General features: G+C 32.3%; 1 protein-coding gene across 4 annotated transcripts in view; it reads right to left on the reverse strand.

The window, feature by feature from the left end:
• The window catches only part of PCDH9 (protocadherin 9), a 907,898-nt gene that overhangs the window by 567,563 nt on the left and 316,464 nt on the right, over positions 1-23,871 (reverse strand). For 2 of the 4 annotated variants that reach the window (XM_032150998.2, XM_032150995.2), the window contains exon 3: positions 13,196-13,297. The exons of the other annotated variants lie outside the window; for them this stretch is intronic. In XM_032150998.2, coding sequence (XP_032006889.1) covers positions 13,196-13,297 — 102 coding nt within the window. The remainder of the gene's footprint in view (positions 1-13,195; positions 13,298-23,871) is intronic. 4 annotated transcript variants of the gene reach the window in all.

The following is a 23,871-nucleotide window of genomic DNA, read 5'->3' on the forward strand; positions in this document are numbered from 1 at the left end:
TATAGTAAAATTCAAACTTTTAGGAGTAATTCTGTGAGTTCTGAAAAACACATGTAGTCATGGAACCTGACTAAGACACTCTTAACCTTCTGCTTAGCTTGACTAAACTTTAGACAAACTTCTTCCTAACTGTAGACTTCTGAATTTTTTTTATTTTTTTTTATTATTTTTTGGTTAAGGCATTCACTCTAGAAAACTTGCACTTGTAAATTCTTTCTCTGCTCTTTTGAGAGGTTACTGATCGCCAGTTTTATAAATGATGATGGTCTTTCTCAAGGACCTGGAAGTCATCCCTTTGAAATGAACTCATCAAGAAAGATAGCACCCCTATCTCCTAGTCTTAGTGGGAAGGCAAGAGCCAAACTTTAATAAAAAGGCAATTAGCAAACTCAGATGGCCTAATCACATTGACCAATCTGTCACCTAATAGCCTCCAATATTTTTCCACTAGTTTAAGAGCTTAAAAACTCTCCTGCCTTTTGTTTCGATTGAGCTCAGTTCCACCTCTCTCACTTATTGCAGTAGTCTTGAATAAAATCTTCCTTGTCTGTTTAACTCTGTCAGTGTAATTTTTCTTTGATAGACCACCACTACAATCAAGTTATAGAACATTAATATTGCCTCAAAAACTTTCTCTGTGCCCCTTTGTACTTAATGCCTTCCTTCAATCCCCAGTTCCTGGCAACCACCCATCTGATTTCTGTCCCTATCACTTTGCCTTTTCCAGAATGTCACAGAAATAAAGTCATGCCGCATATAGCCTTCTGTGCCTGCTTGTTTTGTTTGTTCGTTTGTTTTCACTTAGCACAATAGTGTTGAGGTTCATCCATGTTATTGCCTGTGTCAGCGGTTTCTTTTTACTGCTGTATAGTATTATATTGTATACTACCACCATTTGTTTATGTATTTTTCCAATCCATATCTTGAATATAAATTTGGCTGTCCTTATTGTATCAATATTTGTCTTATTTAAGATATTACTATCATATTATGTTTTCTAAATACATTCTGAATCAAGATGGGGCTCACCAAAATGGTTCTTGCTTTTTCCTTTCCATGGCCTCAGCGGAAACTCTTCTCATATAACTAGGCGGATAAATGAATGAACAAACCAACCACCACTTTAGAAAAAATACTAAACCTCCTGTGAAATTTTGGAAAAAATGCATGCCTACAAATTGCTTAAAACTAAACAGTAATATAAGATTTGCTGAAATTTTATCCTAGCTGTTTATTTTAGATAGATGTTATGTCCTAAATACCTATTAAGTCAAAACTGAGATAATTTAGCCAGAAAGAACATTTAAAAGTAGCTTGGCTTCCAGGGATAAATATGGAAATAATTATACAGCAATAGAATAGTATTAAACTATGAGATCAGTTTCAAAAAGTATAAACATCTTCCCCAACGTATGCTTTTTAAAAAACACGATTTCTGCAAGTGGGCTAAATTCACATATTTAGTATATTTTAAATGAGTTAACTTCATTATTTTATAATTCACTATAAACTCTACATGTATTTTTTGTTTTGTTTTGTTTTATGTTTTGTTTTGGTTTTTGTATCATCTTTAGACTCCAGCACTGAGTGGAATTATTTGAGAGAATGTGAGTCCTGGATATCAAGGCCCTTCACCTTCCGTAGCTAGAAAACAGACTCTAAAACAGTTTGTGCTGGCATTCCTCTCACTTTTATTCCAATTTGAAGATGGAAATAAATGATGTGGCATATTAAAACTTGAAATATTATAATAAAGTATCAATTAAAGAATATTTTTTCCTCTCCTCTCATATTACCCTATGAATCTAACTAGCTAGCTTTTAATAAAAGTAACCACTGTAAATCTACTTACATTACGTGTGTGTGTGTATACTCCTCATTACGTGTGTGTGTGTATATATATACACACACACACGTAATGTAAGTAGATATATATAAGTAGTTTACCTTTACCAAATATACTTTAAACCATATAAAATGTACGTTTAATATGTTACAATTAATAGAATGTCCATAATAAGATGTCCATTTTATGCAAACTTCAAGCTTTTATACATTACCTAACAATGAAGCTGGAGTGGCCTGACATCCAAAATTTAGCTACATGTGTGTCATTCTTCACTATAGAGCAGTATTTGTGCAATCATTTCAATGTATCACAGCATTTGGGCTTTACTACATTGTAAAGTGTTTAGAAACCAGAAAAATTATGTTTATCTTAATTTTTAAATATTGGCATAAATGGAAAAAAATAAGATATCATACTTGTAATAAGACATGTAAGTCCCTTAAAAAACAAAGATATTTTATAAAGGGAAACAATACCAAAATCAGGAAGGCTTTAGGCTGTGTAAGAAAGTCTTTGGGCTTCTGCTATTTGAATGATTATTGATTTGAAAATAATATGCTGGGCATATATTATTGAAGATTATATCTAAAATACAAGGTAGAAGCAGGGACTTTAAATAATACCTTTACCTCTTTCATAACAAGTGTGCAGATAATATGTACATATACATACAAGCACATCTTCGATATCATATATTCGTGTCTTTTTAAATTTCTGATTTGCATGTTGTTTAAAAATGGAGGATTAACTGTACTTAAATTTTAAGAATCTTGATTATAATATTAGAAAATCTGTTTAATCATATAGGATCATTCATGACCTAGGCCAGCATTCTCCAAAATAAGTTGTATGGAATATGTGTTCTTTGAGTATCATTTATAATCAAATAATTTTACAAGTAAGTGGGTTAAACAAATGTAAACAGATTAATTAACTTTAAGTTTGTTAAATGCATGTTTATGTAAATCTGATTGTGAATCACCAGTTGAATGCATTGAGGATGAACCTTCTCAACTTCATTTAGTCCAGACAAATAATCCATGAAACATATATCAATAAATTCTGATTTAGAATTGGGATTTGGTCTAACAGAAGAGGTAACTGATTCAGTAAAACAGTATTGCATTACACTATGAATCAGAGGGCTGGTCTCCAATCCTGGGTCTGCTGCCATTTTTGTCAGAAGGCTTAGATTAGTGGCTAAGAGCACAGCTTATCTGGGGTTTAATCCAGCGCAGCCATTTATCTGCTAAATGACTATACAGGTCGTCTCTTGATGCCTTCACTTATTCAACAGTAAATAAGAAGTCATAGGAGATTTTACCTTTAGTTTAATTAATACAATGAAAGTGTTTTAAAGAAATATGTGATAAATAAGAAGTGGTACATGAGTATGAGCTATTTTTTTGTCAGTGGTTTTCAAACTTTGGACCTTGACTTACAATAATCAACCCACACTGAGATGCAGTAAAAACACACATGCACCCAATAACATATACAACTAAAATAAAAGTTTAACTGAAATAATGTTTAACTATGCTATATGACATGCACTCTAATATAACCTAATATGTTTTATTCTCTTCTAATTTTTCACATGTTCCCATTGTTTCCTCATGCTATTCCATTCTAACCTATTTTTTTCTACTCTATACAACCTATTCTATTCTACTCTCTTCCATTCCATTAAAAATTGTCCTCATCCACAGGTTCCAAGACATTAATTTCGCTGTATGACCTGCCGATCATCATTTAAACTCTGTCTTTAGTCCTTCCGTTCAATTCCCTCATAAAATCCATTAGTTATTTCACAAAATTTAAAAACAAATTTCTAATATTCAATTTCAAACTCGATCTCTGACCTGTGGAATATGGATCTTCTGGTGGTTTTGGCCCCAGAATCTCTCCCTCTCTCTCTCATGCATAAGATTCTGTAAACATCAAATGATCTAGGTTTATTCTAATTCCAAAATTGAAGAAATGAATGACATTTAAAGAGAATCTCGTTGCTTACTTTATTCTTTTTAACGATTTAATCTGTATTTAATATATGCACCATACACCTACATTCTGACATAAATACACTGTCTGAACTATCTAAAGAAAAAAATAAATTCAAATAATTTTTCCTTAACAATTAGAGTGATTATATTATGCTTCCTGTTTGTAAATAAGTTTTTAACATTTTTAAACTCAAAATTATATAAAATTGAAGTATAAGCTAAAATCAAGTCAACCCTGAGATTATATAGGTTATGTTAGCTGCATTATTTTTTTATTTCATGGGCATAAATAAGTGTATCAGGCAATTTAAATAGGTATAACATTCTTCTGCTATATCCAGACTTTTAGATACTACAGAGCCAATGATAAGACTAGCTATAACTGAACCTCCATTTCTCCCAGAATTTGGTGAGACACCAAATGATATCTCAGAGCCTCTGATGTTATTATTACGTGTGACTATAGAGTATGATAATATTACTTATATTTTATAAACTAATAAATATTCATTGCAAACATCCAAAAGTTTAAGTTTAAAATATCACTCACTGTTAGGATTTGTAAAATCTCTAATATATACATATACTTAAAACTGTCTCATAAAATATTAAGTATTTTTTTTTTTTTTTAGTCAAGGTCTCACCCTGTTGCCCAAGCTGGAGTGCAGTGGCATGATCTCAGCTCACTGCAACCTCCGACTCCTGGGTTCAAGTGATTCTCATGCCTCAGCCTCCCAAGTAGCTGAGATTACAGGCATGCGCCACCATGCCTGACGAATTTTTCTATTTTTAGTAGAGACAGGGTTTCACCATGTTGGCCAGGCAGGTCTCAAACTCCTGACTTCAAGTGATCTGCCCGCCTTGGCCTCCCAAAGTGCTGAGATTACAGGCATGAGCCACCGCGCCTGGCCAATATTAGGTATCTTATATTAAAAGATTATTTACAGTCAGTATTTTGAAATTAGAATAGGTATTTTATAATATGAAATGTTTACGTGAAAATATTTATTTAATTTGATTTGTCAATGTGTACTTCTAACCATAGGTACTTTCCATTAGATTTCCAGTTTATGTGGATAGTAGTTAAAATGGGAGCTCACAGTTTTCAATCATCAAGGACTGAAAAAGAATTTCATTCATTATTACCTCAACATAAGCACACTTTTCTAAAAAGGAATAGTAACTTTATATTTTTAGCTTTACCATGTCTACACCCTTCTCACATATATGTGGATGACTTTCACTCCTCTCAGAGTGTCTCCAATATTATGAGATTTTTAGCATCCCAATATATTATTCATGACCATGTTCTCTGCAATTATTCAGATACAAGGCTTTCTGGCCAGCTTTCGCATTAGTATCTATGCACATGTGCAGAAACTTCTGAAAACTCCACACATCTACATTAATTTCATAAGCAAATGCTTGAGCAGCATTAATTACAAGAACATGCAACTTCAATGCATTTTAAAAGAACTTGCAAGGCAGCTGTATTTTCCTCTCACTCTCACAGTCTGATATTATTTATGATCATTTCATGTGTGGGTTCCACACTCATCCAACAGATATTGATTTACACCTTTTTGTACTCTACATTTTCGTTGTTTTGTTATATCCTTAGGATACTTCAGTGAAAGATACTATGGTTGTCATTTATCTGAAAGGCTCATCCCCCCTTTCTTTGTGCTTCATTTTCTCCACAAACAGCTGCATCACAGCTGTCATGCTGAATGGTAAAGATGTCTTTGGCTGATAAGCCTATGCCTGTGGCACACAGAGTGGCTTCAGACAACTAATTAGCAGGAGCTGGGCCACAGCAAGGTTTGGTGCTGTCCATCAAGCCTGCGACCAACACTGACACCATCAGCAAATCTGTCAAATGCAGCTCTTCCTGTGAACAAAACCAAGCCCACTTGTTTTGTGGTGAAGAAAGAATTGGCAGAATGTGTTTAATACAAAGTTAAAGAAGGTGATGACCAATCTTTATAGAGTGTTAAGTAACTGAAAAAAAAACTGAACTGGTGGAAAATTTGATATAACTGATTTATACACGGGAATTCAACTAAAAATGTCTCCATGAATTTACAGTGAAGCAATTCATAAGGCCACTCACATTGCTCAAGTACATTTGTTTAGCCTCGGGAAAACACCACAAATGTATGCTGTTTTTAATAATAAGTGACTTACAAACATAATAATAATAACAAACTGCACATTCTGCACATGTATCCCAGAACTTAAAGTATAATTTAAAAAATAATAATAAGAGGCTATTATATGTAAAATTGGATATTAACATTTATATACACATGCAACCATATACCAGATTTACATAATTATACAATTGTTATGTATAATAATTTCTATAAAATCAAAATCTATTTGTAGGACTGTATCTGTAAATATGCATATCTGCATTTCCAATTAAGTGTTTAAAAGTTTTAAAGCTGACTCCGTTGAACACACATTGAAAAACATTATATAGTCATGTTTCTTAATAACTAAAAATGTGTTTAGATACTATACTAAGAATATAAAATTTAATAGCCACTGCAGTTTTGCATTTTGAACCAGGTCTTAGATCGGAGCCAGAAAAGAGATCTGCATTGAGGAGACAAAGAACCAGTGGAACTTTCCTTAAAATTTGGATGTCCTCTCCTGACACCTGGCCTTCACACAGGATGTATATTTAAGTAAAATTCTCATTTTTCTACCAACACACACCAACACATCACTCCTGAACATTCACTTTGTAAACTCCTTCAAGTTTTATTTTAACAACATACTTTTCCTGTGCTATGTTAAATTGCTCTTATGATGTGCTCTTCTTACATCTTGAGTATCTCTTGTTTTAGCACTGCTTACACTTTATGGTAACATATTGATATGAGTATACTCCCTTGGACCGTAATATCTGAAACACAAAGAACCATGTTTGTATACACAAATGATGTACTTGGCATGCATAACATTGCCACTGGTATACCTGCTGGATAAATATTTATGGAAGGAAGAAAGGAAGGGAGGGAGGGAAGAAAGGAAGAGAGGGAGGGAAAAAAGGAGAGGTAGATTAATATATGATTCATAGACTGGTTTCAGCATAATTACGAAAAAAGAGAGGTTGGATAATTTGTTTCCCCTCCAAAGAAGTCTCAACTTTGTGTTTCTGAGCAAAAAACAGAGGAAGGGATGTCTAGTACCCTATCCATGTTTACTTGACTTAAGGAACATATCGATGGCCCCATTTAAAAAATGAAATCAATTCACATCAGAAAGCAGAGACATGTAGCATAGGGTTGATCAAATATGCCTGTTTTTATATTTGCCTACATCCCTCTTAATATTAACATAAAATTTTCTCAAGCATAAGTTCAATAGTCTGAAATAAACCAACGTTCATGTTTCTAGAAAATTGTATTATACATAAGCATTAGAAATGAGTGTATGCAGTGTTTCTATACTACTGTAGTATAAGTTCTTTAAATTCTTGGTAATTTGTTACAAATTTACGTATGCTTATTTAGCAAGTAATAGGAGCCTGTCAAATATTTTAATGATTTTTTTGAAAATTTATCTCTATATAACACAAATTTCACATAACAGATCTATATTAAGTGCGAAGATTCCTAAATGCTATTTGGAATTGTAGCCAGAAATTGTCCTGTGATTTGTTAGAAATTATTTTCCAGGTCAATCTTACCTAAAATGGCATTAAGATCTTTGATTATTCCCAGTTGGGCATGTCAGGACTTAACTATCAATTCTCCAATCCATGATGTATTTTATTTGCCATTTTTCTGAGGTGCAGTTTTAGAAACTTCATGGTAAAAGGGTGAAAAACTTCTTTATCTAGTGAGTGAGCCAGACTGACGCCCAACGTGCTTTCTCTAATACTTGTTATATATGCAACGTTTCACAGTGACTGAGGTGTAAAATATTGCTTATCATTTTTCTTAATTTATTGTACTTTGGAGAGCGATGTTACTAAAAATTTAAATATTTTAATATGTTAGGAGTTATTCCCCAAATATGTATTCATGTATGTAAGTATCTAAATAACATGTTTGTGTGTGTATATGTATCATTTACTAGCCTTGGGGTTTTCCAAAAAGCTGTCCTTATGAAGAAAGAAAAAACTAGCTTGAGAATTAATTTTGTGTTATTAGTAAATATCTATTAATTGTAAATAACTTTATTACTCTAAAATATAATGTAAAAATCTTCAGAGAATTATTGCTAAATGATTTACCTAATTATTTTAATTTTAAAGCTGATATCAACAACAGCACCTATTCTAAGGACTGAACATATTTATTTGTGTACTTGTACATAATTATGTAAATATACTTGGGTAATATGACTACATAATCATGAAGAACAGCAAAATACAGGTATGTGGCATAATATTCATAATACAGCAATAAAACAGGAAAATATAGGTGTATCATATAATATTCCTACACTAAATCAGATTTCGTGTATGAATATTTTTTAAAAATAAAATAAATGACCAAGTAAGACAAAAGCAAAAGTATTTTGGCTTTATAACTTTCCTATTTTATTATTTAAAAGTAGCAGATAATGTTACCATTTTGCTCCTGCTCCATTTGGTATTATTTAAACAATAGAGTTCTAGGCTGTGTAACAAACTGAGCCCCGTTGTACTCTAGCTATTAGTGTGTCCTTGGTTGGTGATGTAGGCTCAAGATCACCTAGGCACCCATAACTTTATCTTAATGCGGAGGGAAATTAGACTTAGCTTGAAGACAATTGTCTTGAATTAGGTAGCAAATGTGAAATACAAGACACACAATAACAGTTTAATACATTGGAGTTCTCCTCTCATGCACCCCTCTTACTCACCATTTGATATATTTGAATTCTATTAAATATTTCTATCACATGACACAATTGGCAATTTCATGAAACCAATGGTTATTTAACTTATACGCATTTAATGAATCCAGCAAAACCTGTGTTATTAATTTACATAAAAGGTCAAAAATGTTCCTTATCAAAATGGTTTTCTCAATTTTTCTGTGGATATTTATAGCAGTGGCCCATCCTGGGATATCTTAATCAACCATCTGCACCTATGAATTTCATACTCACGATAACTGCCACATTTCCAAAGTCTAGAGGCTAAAATTCACACTTATTTTAAAACTCTTCCACCAATCTCCCTAACTCTTAGAGCTAAGATTTCCATCTGACATTGATTTTCGGATTTCACTCCTATAAGGGAGAAGTCTTATCTCAAAAATTCATACACTGAACACTAAACCATTTTGTAAAATATTCTTTAGCTCAAGCATCAAAAACAGTGACAGGGAACAGCTACTCATACTGAGATGCAGTCTTGTGTGAATTCCAATAACTATGAGACATTTTCCTACAGACTGCAGAATATAGACACTGAAAGCTCTGTTTGCATTATATACTGTTTCATGGGAAAAGGGAATGAAATATAATAGAAATGAAGTGACAACGAAATATGGATCAAAAATGCTTATTAAAAGCGATATGCATTTATGGCATGAAAACAATGTGCACTTTTTTATTCCGGTGCTTCGATTTAATCATTGAAATGCTCTGTCTATTCAATGACAAAATGTATGTCAGGGAGAGAAAACTTAAACATGACAGTTTAAATTCCACACCATTTTTAAAATCTAATTTAAGAAAGAACTTCAAGTAAAAACTATTTTATTTAACATTTGTTTGGAAACTTTGTGTTTGAAGGTAAAGTCTTTAGATTACTCTGGGATCAGTCATTCTAGGATATAATTCTAATGCTATCACTAGCTAGCTCTGAGAGGTAGGGCAAGCTACTCAATCGCCCTTGTCTTCACATTATGTTTCAGTAGTATGCATAGGTAATCTCTGGTCCCTGACAATCAAATAGCCTGTGAGGTTTTTTGTTTGTTGGTTGTTACTTAGATAATATCATGGCATAGTTATCTTTGCAGTTTCTGAAGCCATGTGGCTGTGGCTATCTTCCAGCCCACTCATTCCTGTCTGTGTGCATTTGAGCAAATTACATAACCTCTCGGTGTCTCCTTTTCCCATCTGTAGAATAAGAATAATAATCATACCTACCTAATGGGATTGCTGTCAGAATTAAATAAGCTATATTTCAACAATTCTAATATAAAAAACCCCTTATTTTTGCGTATATTACAACAGGACAAATATTAAAGAAATTAAAAATAAGAATTTGTCAGAGTTAAACTGCAGCATTTTACCCTAGCAGTTCATAAAATTGTAGCATGTTTATACTCTAGTGGTAGATTAGAAGAATTATTGTAATGCATATGACGTGTTTAGAATAGGGTCTGGCACAAATTTTTCTCAATAGCTGATATAGCATTTCTCTATAAGTAAGCAATACTTCTTATATCTAAGTTAAGAGTGATAGGTTAATAATAAACTAATAATAATTAAAAGCTTGCTGGTCACATCAGTCTCAGTTTTATTATGTATCTAGTGTCATAATATAAATTTAAGAATTTCATCCAGATTAGTCAGCCTTCATTGACACCAAATATGACTCTATTTAACAGTATAGTTTTCTACAGTTAAATATTTGTGTGTGTTAAACAGAACAATCATCTTTCTTTCTACTATATTAAGGTGATTAAAAGGGAGGGGAAATATAAATTGTGAAAAAATAAAAAATTAGGAAAATACCTGCACTTACCAGGCTCAGTATAGAATTAAATATAATGAAAAATAACATTTCAGATGCCAATTTTGTAGGTTATAATCACCTTTCATTGTTAATTCTCAAGAATAATTAACACTAGATTAATAACCTTTAAAAAAGTGGTTACTAAAACTGCCCATTTTATTATTGCTCTACAGATATTAAGCATTTATACAGAAACCTTGTATCTTAGAATGTTTTAAAAAACTCAAAAGATGACATCACTTATGTCTTTTCTTCAAGTTTTACTTTATAAGAAATTTCAGATATTGTCTCTCTGAATTTAATAAAAAATGCATGTTAAAGAAATTAAATGTATTATGATCAAAAACAGTTTAGACTAACCAAGGACAAAATGTGGATGGGAGAATATACATATAAACTTCTTGAAACAGTCCCTAGCACAGAGTATGAGGTACTATTTAACACAGAAAGATATTTAACTGTAGAAAACTATGCTGTCAAATAAGTATAAGTTGTCAATATCATCATCATTATTTAGTATCACAGATCATCAGGGATGGGTAGGGCCTTCCAGACAACCTAGTTCAAAATCTTTCAGAAAAAATGGGCCTGGAGCATGATGTTTAAAGGAGAATGTATGGAATGAAAGATTTATAAAAATATTTTTTATTCTTTGTTTATAAATAAACCATAGTAGATTTACTTTCACTGTTCTTTCACAAATGGACTAATAATATAAATAAACATCATAATTCTAGATGTCATTTTTTTCTTCAAATTTCCTAGACTTTTAGTCAAACCCTGTACAAGCTTTTAGTCAAACCCTGTACAAGCTGTCTTCTTGTGCTTTGGACCTTATAAAGTATCTAAGGGAGAAAAAAGTATGATTTATAGAAAATTATTTGAATTATGTCTCATTTAAATTCTCTACAAAAAATAAGGAAATCTCCAATAAATCATCTCACCACCTGTGGTAATCAAAGGGATTTTCTGAGGAATATGGTTTCTGAGGAGTATGGTTAAGTCAATAAACACAAACATAAAATGTTATAAAAATAAATACCATTCTTAGAAATCTGAAATCCACTTTGATCTTAATGACTTGCACAACATCCTGGGTAGGGTTTTGTACTATTTACATTAATCTTTACTTATGAAAAAAAATTTTTCTCTGCCATCCAATTAGAACTATTGTGTTATTGTTGATAATTAATGGGAACAGTTGTATTATCTTAGATAGTTGAAATGTACACAGTGAAGAGGAAAAATCAAAGGGTTAAAAGCTATGGTTCTTCTCCCAATGTTCAAGTGATTTAGGCTTTGGATAAAAAAAAGAAAGAAAAATATTAAAAAAGTATATATGCTGAAGTTTAGAAAATCATTTCTAAGTATTTAGAGCCACACAAAGAAAAAGAAATAGAATAAAAATATGCGAAGGAGAATTAGGGGATAGAGCAGTTCAAATATTGCTCAATCCTCTTTCAACCTCCAGTAATGTTTTATCCAAAAAGAAGTTGCTTTCTATATTAAGTTTCTATTAATCAAAGTAGTTTCTTCAATATATATTACCAGTGGGATTTTTGAAAATAATAGATTCCTTTAGATGGCAAAAGCAATAATTATTACTAATTTTTTTTTACTAATAGTGATTAAGAAAAGGTTTTAGGAGAATGGAGGGGACCTATGTTCTGTAAGAAAACAATACACACACAGGCACACACACATACGCATACGCATACATTACCTCTCTTTCTACAATCTGTATGTTACAGCTGTAAAAAAATACGTGAAACACTATGTACGTTTTAATATTAGTTAACTATTAAAACTTAATTCTTTAAAAATGGAAATCTTCTTCCATTTTACAACAATGCAAAAATAGTTAACACGACTGAACTCTACACTTAAAAATGGCTCAGATAGTAAATTCTATGTTACATGTTTTTTACCATGACTTTAAAAAAATACATGAAAGATAGTAGATTTCTATACCCAGACATAGTGGAACAATTGGCATTGGAAAAACCCTTCCAACATAAAAGAATAAGAAAAAAACAACTATGGATCTTCTACCTTTTAATGTAGATGAACTAACTTTTTTAAAAAACAAAGTAATGGCTTTTAAGTTCAAAAATACAGGGAAATAAAAGATCAAACTGATAAAAAGTAGTTAAAAAAAAGGAAAAGCTTCATTAAAATTCAAATTTAACTAGTCGTATTAAGCAGCAATGTCTTTCTCATTTTCCTCAGTATGGGAGATGAATCGAATTAACCTTTCAAAATAGTCGTGCCTTTCTTTTAGTTCAATTAATAAATATGAATCAATCCAGAACATCTAGCTTTAAAAGAAAGTTGCTCATTACTTTCTTTAAAAATAGGTAAAAATCAGTACTTTTCATTCCATGTTACTAACATTATGTTTAAGGGTTGGATCATTACTCAACATAAAATATATATATATTTTAGAACAAAAATCCAGCAATATATATATATTGCTGGATTTTTGTTCTAAAATTATTTACTTAAAATTATTTTCAAAAACATTAGTATAAAAATGTGACCACAGAAGAGATGGGCAAAGGAAATAATACTAGTTAAGATAGAGTATTTAAAATTATGAGGAAAATGAAAATTTCTCAGTACTAACGTGTTCTCTATAGATATATGGCATACCTCGTAATGGCTTTCTTCATTCTCCTGAATGTGGAAACCCGCGGAGCTGGGACATTTCTGAGGAGTGACAGGAATATTGTCACTTTTGCTGTGTGAGTTACACTGAAAGAGATTACCAAATAATTGTGACAAACTACTCCACATTTACAGTGTCCATTGAGAGACATGGCTGTTTGCTATGAGCCTAATCTAATAAAGGAATACCACTTGAGCTAACAAGGGTCCACACCCAGAGATACATGCATTAAGATTGAGTCTTTACCATAAAGATTTTTTAATTGTCCCAGGATAAATAAATTGTTAAAATGTTTTTACTACAACTAAAGAAATATAAGATTTAGTAATTTTACTTTTACCTTTTTTAGGCAATATTTATTTATTACATTTATGACTTTGGTAGCTAAAAGTTATACGGTGATATTTGGGTGAGATATTATTTAAGAGTTTGATATATATATATTATACACATATTAGCCTGTGACATGGATATTATTAACTACCTCCACTTACGGAAGAGGAGACTGAAGCATAATTCCTCCCCCTACAAAGTTGTGCTGTTACCTAGCCTTTTTGGAACTATTCCCCATATCCTTATCTACCACATGAACTACCTTTATAAGCGATACATTTGAAATAGATAAAACTGAAAGAACAGAAGTGTAGTGTCTTAAAATATTAGTTGACTTATTTTTGTACTAAATAGAAAGCATTTTTACAAAACAGGTTATCTAAAATAATTTACCTGGAAATTGATATGAATTATAGAACATAAGATCTTACATTATGGCTTGGCCTTTCTCTGTGAACAATTAAAATGACAGTTTTCCATATTCCTCACACAAGTTTTTCATGTGAAAATAAGACATTTTCCATTTCCTTTTTTCTTACTTCTTTTCTAAATCTTTTATTAGACTCAAGGCAAGCAATATTTGTAAGTATTGCTGTCTAGCCATTTATTAAACATAACTTTGTAGGTTTTAAAGTTTCTACTTTGATAAAAGGATATTGTTATGCCTCCAGAAAAGGTTCATCATTGATATATACCCTTTCTTCTTAAACTATAATATATGCATAGATTTCATTACATTACGAGCAAAGAGACTATTCTTTTCAATTTAGTATGCCAGGTTTCCTATTCATCAATGAAATGCTACCTTTACTATCTCAAAGTAAAATCTGTTAGAAAATTACTGTTAGACATTTTTAAAAGCAAATGTGTTTTAGCATTTTAATATATTGTGTTCACTCTATTTTCATTTCAAGATCATCATTTTATATATTTAAATATATGTTAAAGCACTGTCATTACATTTTGAAGATATAAATTATCTCATTTATTTTTATTTGTTTAAAATAAATAGCTATGTGACAACTAAGAAGGCATGACTTTAAATCCATATATCCATCACTATAAGCCTTTTAGCGTGAAAAAATATTTTATATCTGTTCTCTCTCTACAATTTAATTTTAACTCTATTCAAAACTTACCTCCTCTAGCAACTCTTTTCATGCGTCATTCAACAAATGGTGATTGCCATTTTAACCTTTCTTTCTAAGTAACTTTCATGTGTAATTTGTAAAATGCTCCCTTGCAACATTAATTATTTGAATGTTCCTAAGTTTTTTGACTGAACAAATTCACCGTTAGCAACAAAGGCTTCACAGCAGCTTTTTTGGCATTCAATAAAAAAAAAAAGCATAGACCTTAAAACAGTTATTTTCATCTGTGATGTCCATAGACATTTTAATTATTCAATTCCTATCCCTAGCCTCTCCACATATCTATTCATGCTGATTAATATTTTTTAAAGGTTTCATGTATTATACAGTTTTTCTCCTAAGAAACATTTCCTAAATTTCTCTGGCCCAGCAATGAATCTCACCCTGACTGTATATTAGAATCACCTGGGGAGATTTTTTAAAATGTCAGTGACTGAGCCCCACCTCACATCAGTTAAATTGAAGCTCAGACATAAATATTTTTAAAATATTCAGACAATTCTAATGTGTAGCCAGAGATTAGAATCCTTGGGTTAAGGTTAAAACTTCCTTGTCTAGCCCTCAGGAAGCTATAGTAAATTTTGGCCTCACTCCGATTTCAATCTCATATCTTGCTCTATAGAATTTTTTCTTCCTTTTTAAAATTTAACCCATCATATATTGTTTTTTCCCCCCATGGATATATCATAAAAGTGTCTGAACCTGAAAAAAAATCCTATATTTGTATAATACTTTATGCTTTAAATACAAGAACTCATGTATTATCTACAAGGAACCTCTGTAGACTGGTAGAAAACATAATCCATCCTTTAACAGATTAGGAAGACACAGGTTCAGGTATATTCAGTGCCATTTGCTGAAGGATTTGCCCTGTAAAAGCAGGACAAGTGTTCACTTTATTTTGGGCAATTTCTACTGCACCACATCTCCCTTAATGGGTTCATCTATAACTCATTCATTCACTCATTTTATTCTGTTTGTTCGATAATCAGACTTTTACTGAGTGCATGTTATGTGTCAGAATTGTACTAAATCATCACGATATGGCATTTAATATCTGTAATACTCTCACTCTAGCCCTGAAACAATACATGAAAATAAATAACTGCCATGATGAGTGAACATGCCACCTGAAAATGTATGCAGACTGCTAAGGGACAGAGGAGAGCATGCATAGACTCCCAGGTTTGATACATGAATAGAGAGTCTCAAGAGATGGACTGATGAGGGAATCATGGTTAGCACACATTTGAGACAGAAGGAACTGCATATGCAAAGGTGAGAAAACATGAATTCTCATGAGCCATGAGTAATTTGATAATAGTTCAAACATGAAGAATGTGAGGATTGATTTCAGAGCAGACAGAAGCTATCAGTGCATTAATTCAATAGTACAACATATAATGAGAAGTTATAGAATTGGACTTAATATAAGGGCCAACAGTGCCAAGAGTGAGCTTTAAAGGTCATTCTTTTTCTTCCAACTTTTCCAAGAAAATATGTAACATAACAAAACGAGTGCATTTGCAATATCATTGTGATGCCCAGTCAAGTCCTTCCATCCCTGAAAGATCTCACCCCCAAGCCTCTCCTGCGTTTCATTCTGGAGCAGCTCCTGTTTTTGGAACAGTGAATGGCATCAAAGGAAAATTTTTAACTTACTGTTCTTTCCTTACTTTTTAAAATTGAGTCTTGTGAGGTAAATTTCTTCTGCAAATTATGAATATATACCTCAGAGCAAAATAAAAGAAAAAAGTAACACTGTAAACAATATTTTGAGATTAACTATTATAAATAGCCAAACTTTAAAGAAAAAAAAATTCTTATGGGAAAAATTTAATCACTATGAATCCTTCCTAACAAATTTCTATTTCCGGGAGAGTTGCAGCATTTTCTAAAAAAATATTTATTTTAAAAGTCTCAGCTGGGCGCAGTGGCTCACGCCTGTAATCCCAGCACTTTGGGGGGCCGAGGTGGGTGGATCACCTGTGGTCAGGAGTTTGAGACCAGCCTGGTCAACGTGGCAAAACCCCGTCTACTAAAAATATAAAAATTTGCTGGGTGTGGTGGTGCATGCCTGTAATCCCAGCTACTTGGGAGTCTGAGGCACGAGAATAGCTTGAGCTCGGGAGGTAGAGGTTGCAGTGAGCCGAGATTGCACCATTGTATTCCAGCCTGGGCGACAGAACCAGACACTGTCTCAAAAAGAAAAACAAAACAAAACAAAACATAAACAAAAAAAACCTTTCAAGATTCATCCCACCAAAAAATTGTACTGTTTGCCAAATTTAATATAAATCACTGCATACTGAATAATGGGTAAGATGGATTTGCTAAATCAGATTTATATCGGAGGGTATATATGTAAATCAAACTTGAGAAGTCTAAAGCTCAATAACAACAATCATATTCAATGAAAATCACTGAAAATACATTTATTTTATACCTCAAAACCAGTGTGTTATTTTTCATCACCTATGATTGAAAGTCTATATTGTAATAAGTGGATAAATCTTGCCACTCGAAAACATCCATTGTAGTTCCTGGGAAAATTATCATTCACTACCTATAGACATACCTGCTCAAAGTTTTCACATAATCAGGTATTTTTACTCTTTCATTTTTGATACAAATTTTCAAAAAAGCACTTCTAGCCATATTAAGAGAAAAATAACCAGCAGTAGCAAAAACAACAAAAATTTTATGAAAGATCTTTTTATGAAAAACACAGCTGTTTTCTTTGCTTAAAAGGGGGTTCTTTACATTTTCAACTCAATGGTAATGCAGTAGCAATGCTTAATATTATTTATTATTCTATTACTACTCCTACCTTCTTACAAAATCAAGGTTGTTTACTAAAAATCAATAGCACTTTCATAGAAGTTTTGCAGTCATTATAGAGGCAATAGTTTTGTACTTTTGTGCTATAGGTTTCATTAAATAACAATTCCATTTATTTAAAAACTCCCACTGAAAATGTTATTCCTACCCATTTTAATAAACTGAGGATCCTTTTCATGAATAATTCTAAAACAGAACATTTGTTTAATAATTCCAAAGAAATTTATATTTGCAGAAATGAATCTACTTTAAGTAATTGTCTAAACTTGGTATCTTCAATTTCTCTCTATGCATTTCTTTAGAGATCCACATGTATTAGGTTTCAGGCATGCCCATTCCACTGAAATGGCCCTACTACCATCACATATGGTTTTCGTATTACTAATTCAAATGGCAATTCTGTTCTTATCTAATGCAACACAACTGAGTACTACCTTTTCTTGTTTCATTTATGTACTGGCCTTCAAGGATGCCATACACTCATGGCTTTCTTTCTTCTCCTGCCCTCTCTCTGGAATCATTTAACTGTTCGTGTTGTTGTAAAAATTGAAAGGACTAGAGAGGATAAAACTGAGTACTTCCTCAGAAAGTGTTTTCTTCAGTGGAGTCTGTTTAGCAATTACACCCATATTGAACAGGTTCTGATTCCAAAATATTTTCTCAGACACAGGAACAATCTTCTATTCATAAGATAATGAAAGAGCTCTTAGAACACCCCTAATCATTCTTTCATCAAAGCACATATTTTTATACTTATATCTAGAAACTAATAAAATTTATATTTTAAGTGACCAACAGTATAGATTCTTATTATTTCTGAAAATTTGTTCTAATCATTTAGTATCCTGAAATTTATTCTGGCCCAAATAAGGAAACCTTGAGCCTATACTCACAGCCTTTTCTTTAATGTTTTCTATGTACCTTCTTTTTTTTGCTTATTTTTGTTATCTTTAATCATAACTAGAAAATGGAGCTAAAATGCTCATCAAAGTTTATTGAACAAATCAGTGTTCAGCTGCAGTGACACATATTTTGATTTAAAATGAAAATGTCATATGATAAATTTTAAAACCAAATGTTATATAAATGCAATCATATCATAGAAACATAGATGGCTATAATACATATTAATTTAAAAACAGGGATTGCTTATGTGAAATAAGAAAAATAGGCAGACTATAAAATGATATGAAGGAAATGTTAACTATCTATAGTATACAGAGAGTCTGTTTTTTAATTGCTTTTTTGAGTCTCTTCTTTAAATTTTTTTTCTTTAAAACTTTGAGATATAAATCAATGCACAAAAATCAGTAGCATTTCTACACAACAATAAATATTAGTCAAGCACCAAAACAAGAAGTTAATCCCACTTACAATAACTACAGAAAAGACTTATGAATATATTTTACCAAGGAGTTGAAAGATCTTTACAAGAAAAACTACAAAACACTGATTAAAAAAATCATAGATTGCACAAATGGAAAAACATCCCATGTTCATAGATTGGAAGGATTAATATTGTTAAAATGACGATACCAGCCAAAGCAATCTATGGATTCAATGCAATCCTTATCAAAAAGCCAACATCCTTTTTCACAGAATTATGAGAAACAACATATCCTTTTATAAAAACACATGTTGAAAATTCATTTAGAGGCCGGGCGCAGTGGCTCACGCTTGTAATCCCAGCACTTTGGGAGGCCGAGGCGGGCGGATCACAAGGTCAGGAGATCGAGACCATCCTAGCTAACATGGTGAAACCCCATCTCTACTGAAAATCCAAAAAATTAGCAGGGCGTGGTGGCGGGCACCTGTAGTCCCAGCTACTAAGGAGGCTGAGGCAGGAGAATGGTGTGAACCTGGGAGGCGGAGCTTGCAGGGAGCTGAGCATTTGGCTTAGTCATCATGCTTTCTTCCTCCAACTGAACCCTTGGCAGTTCATGACAAAGAGTAACTTTGTCACAGTAATATATTAACTAACTAGGTAAACTTGAATGTATCCACTGCATAAACAAATAAGCTTATGTTCAACTTCGGGACCCTGACACATGTTCCTACCCAGTGGATTTTGCAAAGTTCACCTTTCCAGTTCTTCTAGGGGCAGCAGATCTTCTTCAACCCCACTGCAAGTTAACTGACATCCCTCCAATACTCTCTTGATCCTACAGATAACGCTCATCAATTCCTCTATGTAAATCCTCTTCTGTCCTCACAATTCCCATTCCAGATCTTTCCACCTAGACATACCCTTTTGTCTTCCTTCTTGATGTCTCAAAGTAGGAAAAGTTCTCTTTTCTCCCTCAAAAGCACTTCCTTTCTCCTTTGTTCCAACAAGCCATTTCATTTTTTAACCAGGTTTGCAGAGAGTCTAGCCAGATGGAGGTAGTCACTACTGCTCAATGAACAGTGAGAAGCTGACTGTTGCACGTGGGATTTATGAGAAAACAAAAGCTGATTTTATATAGTCTTCTGGCACAAGTCATTAAATAGACCAGTTGGCTTCCCTCAGTTATAGTTCCATGTGATCAAGTGAAATTAATAGATAAGATATATTTCTTATTATGCACTTAGTTGTTGCAAGTGGGTCACTTGTAAAGTGTTTGTATAATATTTACTCAATTCACTACCTTACGATACAATAAATGGAACTAGTATGTGCAAAACAGTTAAGATATAAGAATGCTTCACGTGTAAAAAAATCTTAACAAATTTAAGTAAAAAGAGGATTGGGGAAAAAAAGCTAAGCATGTTAAAGTCTGAAGTAATTCAGTAAGTGGATTAAGTTTATGTACCAGATAAAACACTTTTTTTTCTTTGTTTAGAAATTCTCCTTTTATATGCTATTCCAAGATTTAATGGTCTCTATCATAGGCTGTCTGACATTTTTCAAACAATTCTAACAATTTAATAAAATGTTTAGGTGCCATGTACCGTAACCAAAAAATAGCTTTATCCTAGCCTTTTATTGCGTAAGTGGTATTTCAGAGAAATCTTTTGCCATAAATATCTTGGTTACTATAAAGTTTTAGCAACTCTGTGCATTGTCCATTTCCTGAGAATGCGTGTTCCATTGAGTTTCTGTCTATGTGACTTTCAAGGCTTTTCTTAAGAAACTTTTGACAAATGCAGAAATAAAGGAGATAGAGATAGCAATAGAGTTATATTCCCAAAATAAATAATCATTTAGCTTTGGAGAAAGCTCTACTAGGCTGAATATATTCTCCTTTTCTCAGCAAACTACATAATGAAAGTGTAGAGAAAGGCAAACATAGTTTTTTGTATTCTTATAGAATTTTTGGTAATGCAATCAAGAATTAAGCAATAGAACTCTATGTCAAACTTATTCAGCAGGTTCCCTCTAAATGTGCAGTAACAGAACTGACCATTAAATGTGCCAAAGTGTTCAAGGCAGACGTGCTAGGTTGCTGGGCATGGGAGTGTGGACACAATTCTGCTAAATGAATAAATAAAAACAGGAATAAGATCATGTATTTTCCCACATCTGGCTTTAAATTCCTTCATAAGTAATTACTATACTTCTAACCTCTCTAACTTAATAGAGATAAACTGGATGCAATTTCAAGTCATTACTAACCAAGGAGGAACAAAACAAAACCATTTTTATGAGAATCACAAATCGTAGCTGCTTCTGTGCACATTATGTCACTTTTTCTTTAAATGGTTCGTCGATGTTATATGAGTTTTATGCAATTCTTTTAACCCAGTTGCTATGAGCACGCACTGAAATAAAATTTCCTTAGAAAGTATACTTCAAACACTAATGGTCTACACTTTACAATTTTTCCATTGGTTCCCTCCTTGTATTATTACCTTACTGTAAAGCCATTTCACAAGAGCAATAATGCATTGAAAGGTTTTAAATTACAGGATTACATGTTATATTGCTTGAGCAAAGCTCTATTAGTCAGCTTTGCATATTGCAACTTAATTCTGTATTTTAAATAAGTGGATGCAAGCAATGCAGGACTTTGGAATTTCCCAGACCCTTGAAAAGAAATGAAAATAAATACTTCTCTTCAAACATATTCCAACGAATACAACAACAGACATTTTTGGTTGCCAGGGTTAATCAGGATTATATTTAAGACAATTGTTTTCCAGGTCATTTCAATTTATTTCTTTATTTACTGTGATAAAATCCCTGGGATTTTCCCCATATGATTATCATTTAACTGTATTTGTACCTTGAAGAAAAACGAAAATGGAAATTTCTGCAACACAGATAAAAGTAGATTGACTAAACATTTATTAAATTTCAAATATAATCGGAGAGGTTCTGCAACACAGATAAAAGTAGATTGACTAAACAATTATTAAATTTCAAATATAATCGGAGAGGTCCTGTTTTAAAAGTGTTTGCTAGGAATTTAAGGGTGAACATTTCCGGATTAAATTGAAAGACTTCGGAGATGGAAAAATAATCAGTTGCCTTTGCTGAATTCTACTGTTGTGTTTCATTTTCTGTCCAGATAATTGGTGTTTCGGAATACACAAGTCAATCCCTTTTCTAAACTTTTTAAGGAGTTCTGAAATACTGACAAATACATACTGAAACTAACTTGTTGGAAAACAACAGTATTAGTTTACAGCATATTCCATTAACTGCATATATGAGCCTAAAATGGAGATGAGCCCAGGTGTATGGCGATGGACTCACCAGGCAGAAAATATTCTTCTTCTATACAAAGGTGGCCATTTGTGAATTACAGTCATAAGTGTGAACACACACACATATACACACCATGCTTATGAATACATGTTTTATGTATGTGATTATCTTGTCCATGTAAGTGATTGCATAAATTTGTATTCATGGAATATTTATTAAACAAAATCAAGTACTATATCTGCATAAAATATTTGAAAATTTATATATTATATTTATACAAATATTTATTTATAAATTTATAAAAGTGCCATAAATAAACCATATACCTTACTAAGTTAATCAATGTAAAACTTAGCATAAATGCCTCCTGGATTTTAGGACAAAATCTTTCTGAAAAAATATCCTCACTAAGAATTATAATTACGTTTTGAAATTTCTGTGGTAAGGAGAAGAGTTTTAAAAGCCTATATTGAATATAATTTCTAGTAATATGGTTATATTTCTTTGTATTATGAAAACTGTTTGCCCAACATAAACCTTCAACGTAATGTTAGCCTTGGCTATATGCATGCCAGTCTTTAGAAACAGTCTGCAAGTCAACCTTCAGCCAATGAAATCAGGTAATAAATTCGGAGATTCAAATCTGGCATGCTTTAAAGTGAGTTTAAAATTCAAGGCTGTGTCAGTTATTTGAATATTGTCTTTTCAAGGCAAATTTTTTTAAAAGTTCAGTGGTTTACTATGCTTCTCTTACTGTGTAAAACTTTATAAAACCAACCCTGAAGCTTGAATTTTATTTGTAAGAGTGTAGATCCAGAGAGAATGGGGTGGGGGAAAGAGAGAGAAAGGGAGTGCATAAGTTCTTTTTTTTTATAGTGCACTAAAAACAAACATATCCTACACTCTGAATACATCATTTCAAATTGTGTTTTTGCAAGTGGAGTGTTTCATGTTTTAATTTTAAATTCATTTATGCAACTTGTACAGTATCTAGGAGTAAAAATGTCTCACTTTTTAATTCCTGATTTAGAGTAAAAAGGATGTTCCAGAATACCCTGGAAATGTGCCACCGGCTATGTAGGGGGTGTTGGGCTTGAACCTCAGCTCTATCATCATCTGACTTAGTTTCACAGCCTTTGTGGCCTTCTCCGTACTGTGTAAGTTTAGACCAAAGGATCTCCTCTGCTTATCCAAGTTGAAAATGTAAGATATTATTAGACGTGTTACCTCAAAACTTAAGGTAGATTTTTATTTGCTTGTTTGCTTAATATCTCTAACTTTAGACTTCTATAAAATGATGTAAATAAATGATTAGTTGATCTAAATGCTTAGTTGTTAAAGGGACTGTAGGAAAGATGAAACTTTACCATGGCTTTAGTTATACATTTGCTTATCTCATTGATATCTTTGAAAATATGTGTTACTCTATTAAAACTAAATTATGATTTTTAACTCTCATTTCCACATGTTTTTTTAGTTCACAAAGAGAAAAACACCACAATCAAAGGCCTGATGTTTGTTGACTGTACCTCCACTTTCTTTCCAGAAAAAGAATTGGTGCTTCGAATACCTTTTGGAATAGTTTAGAATAAATCAGGCCAAATTAAAGAAACTAATTACAGTGATGTTGGATAGGAACTCTTCAACAAGCCTAAAACCTAACTAACTGTGAATGTTTAAAAGGCCAGAGTGTTTTTTTAAATCT

This window comes from Hylobates moloch, unplaced genomic scaffold, assembly GCF_009828535.3.
Source record: "Hylobates moloch isolate HMO894 unplaced genomic scaffold, HMol_V3 SCAFFOLD_4, whole genome shotgun sequence".
NCBI classification, from domain to species: domain Eukaryota; kingdom Metazoa; phylum Chordata; class Mammalia; order Primates; family Hylobatidae; genus Hylobates; species Hylobates moloch.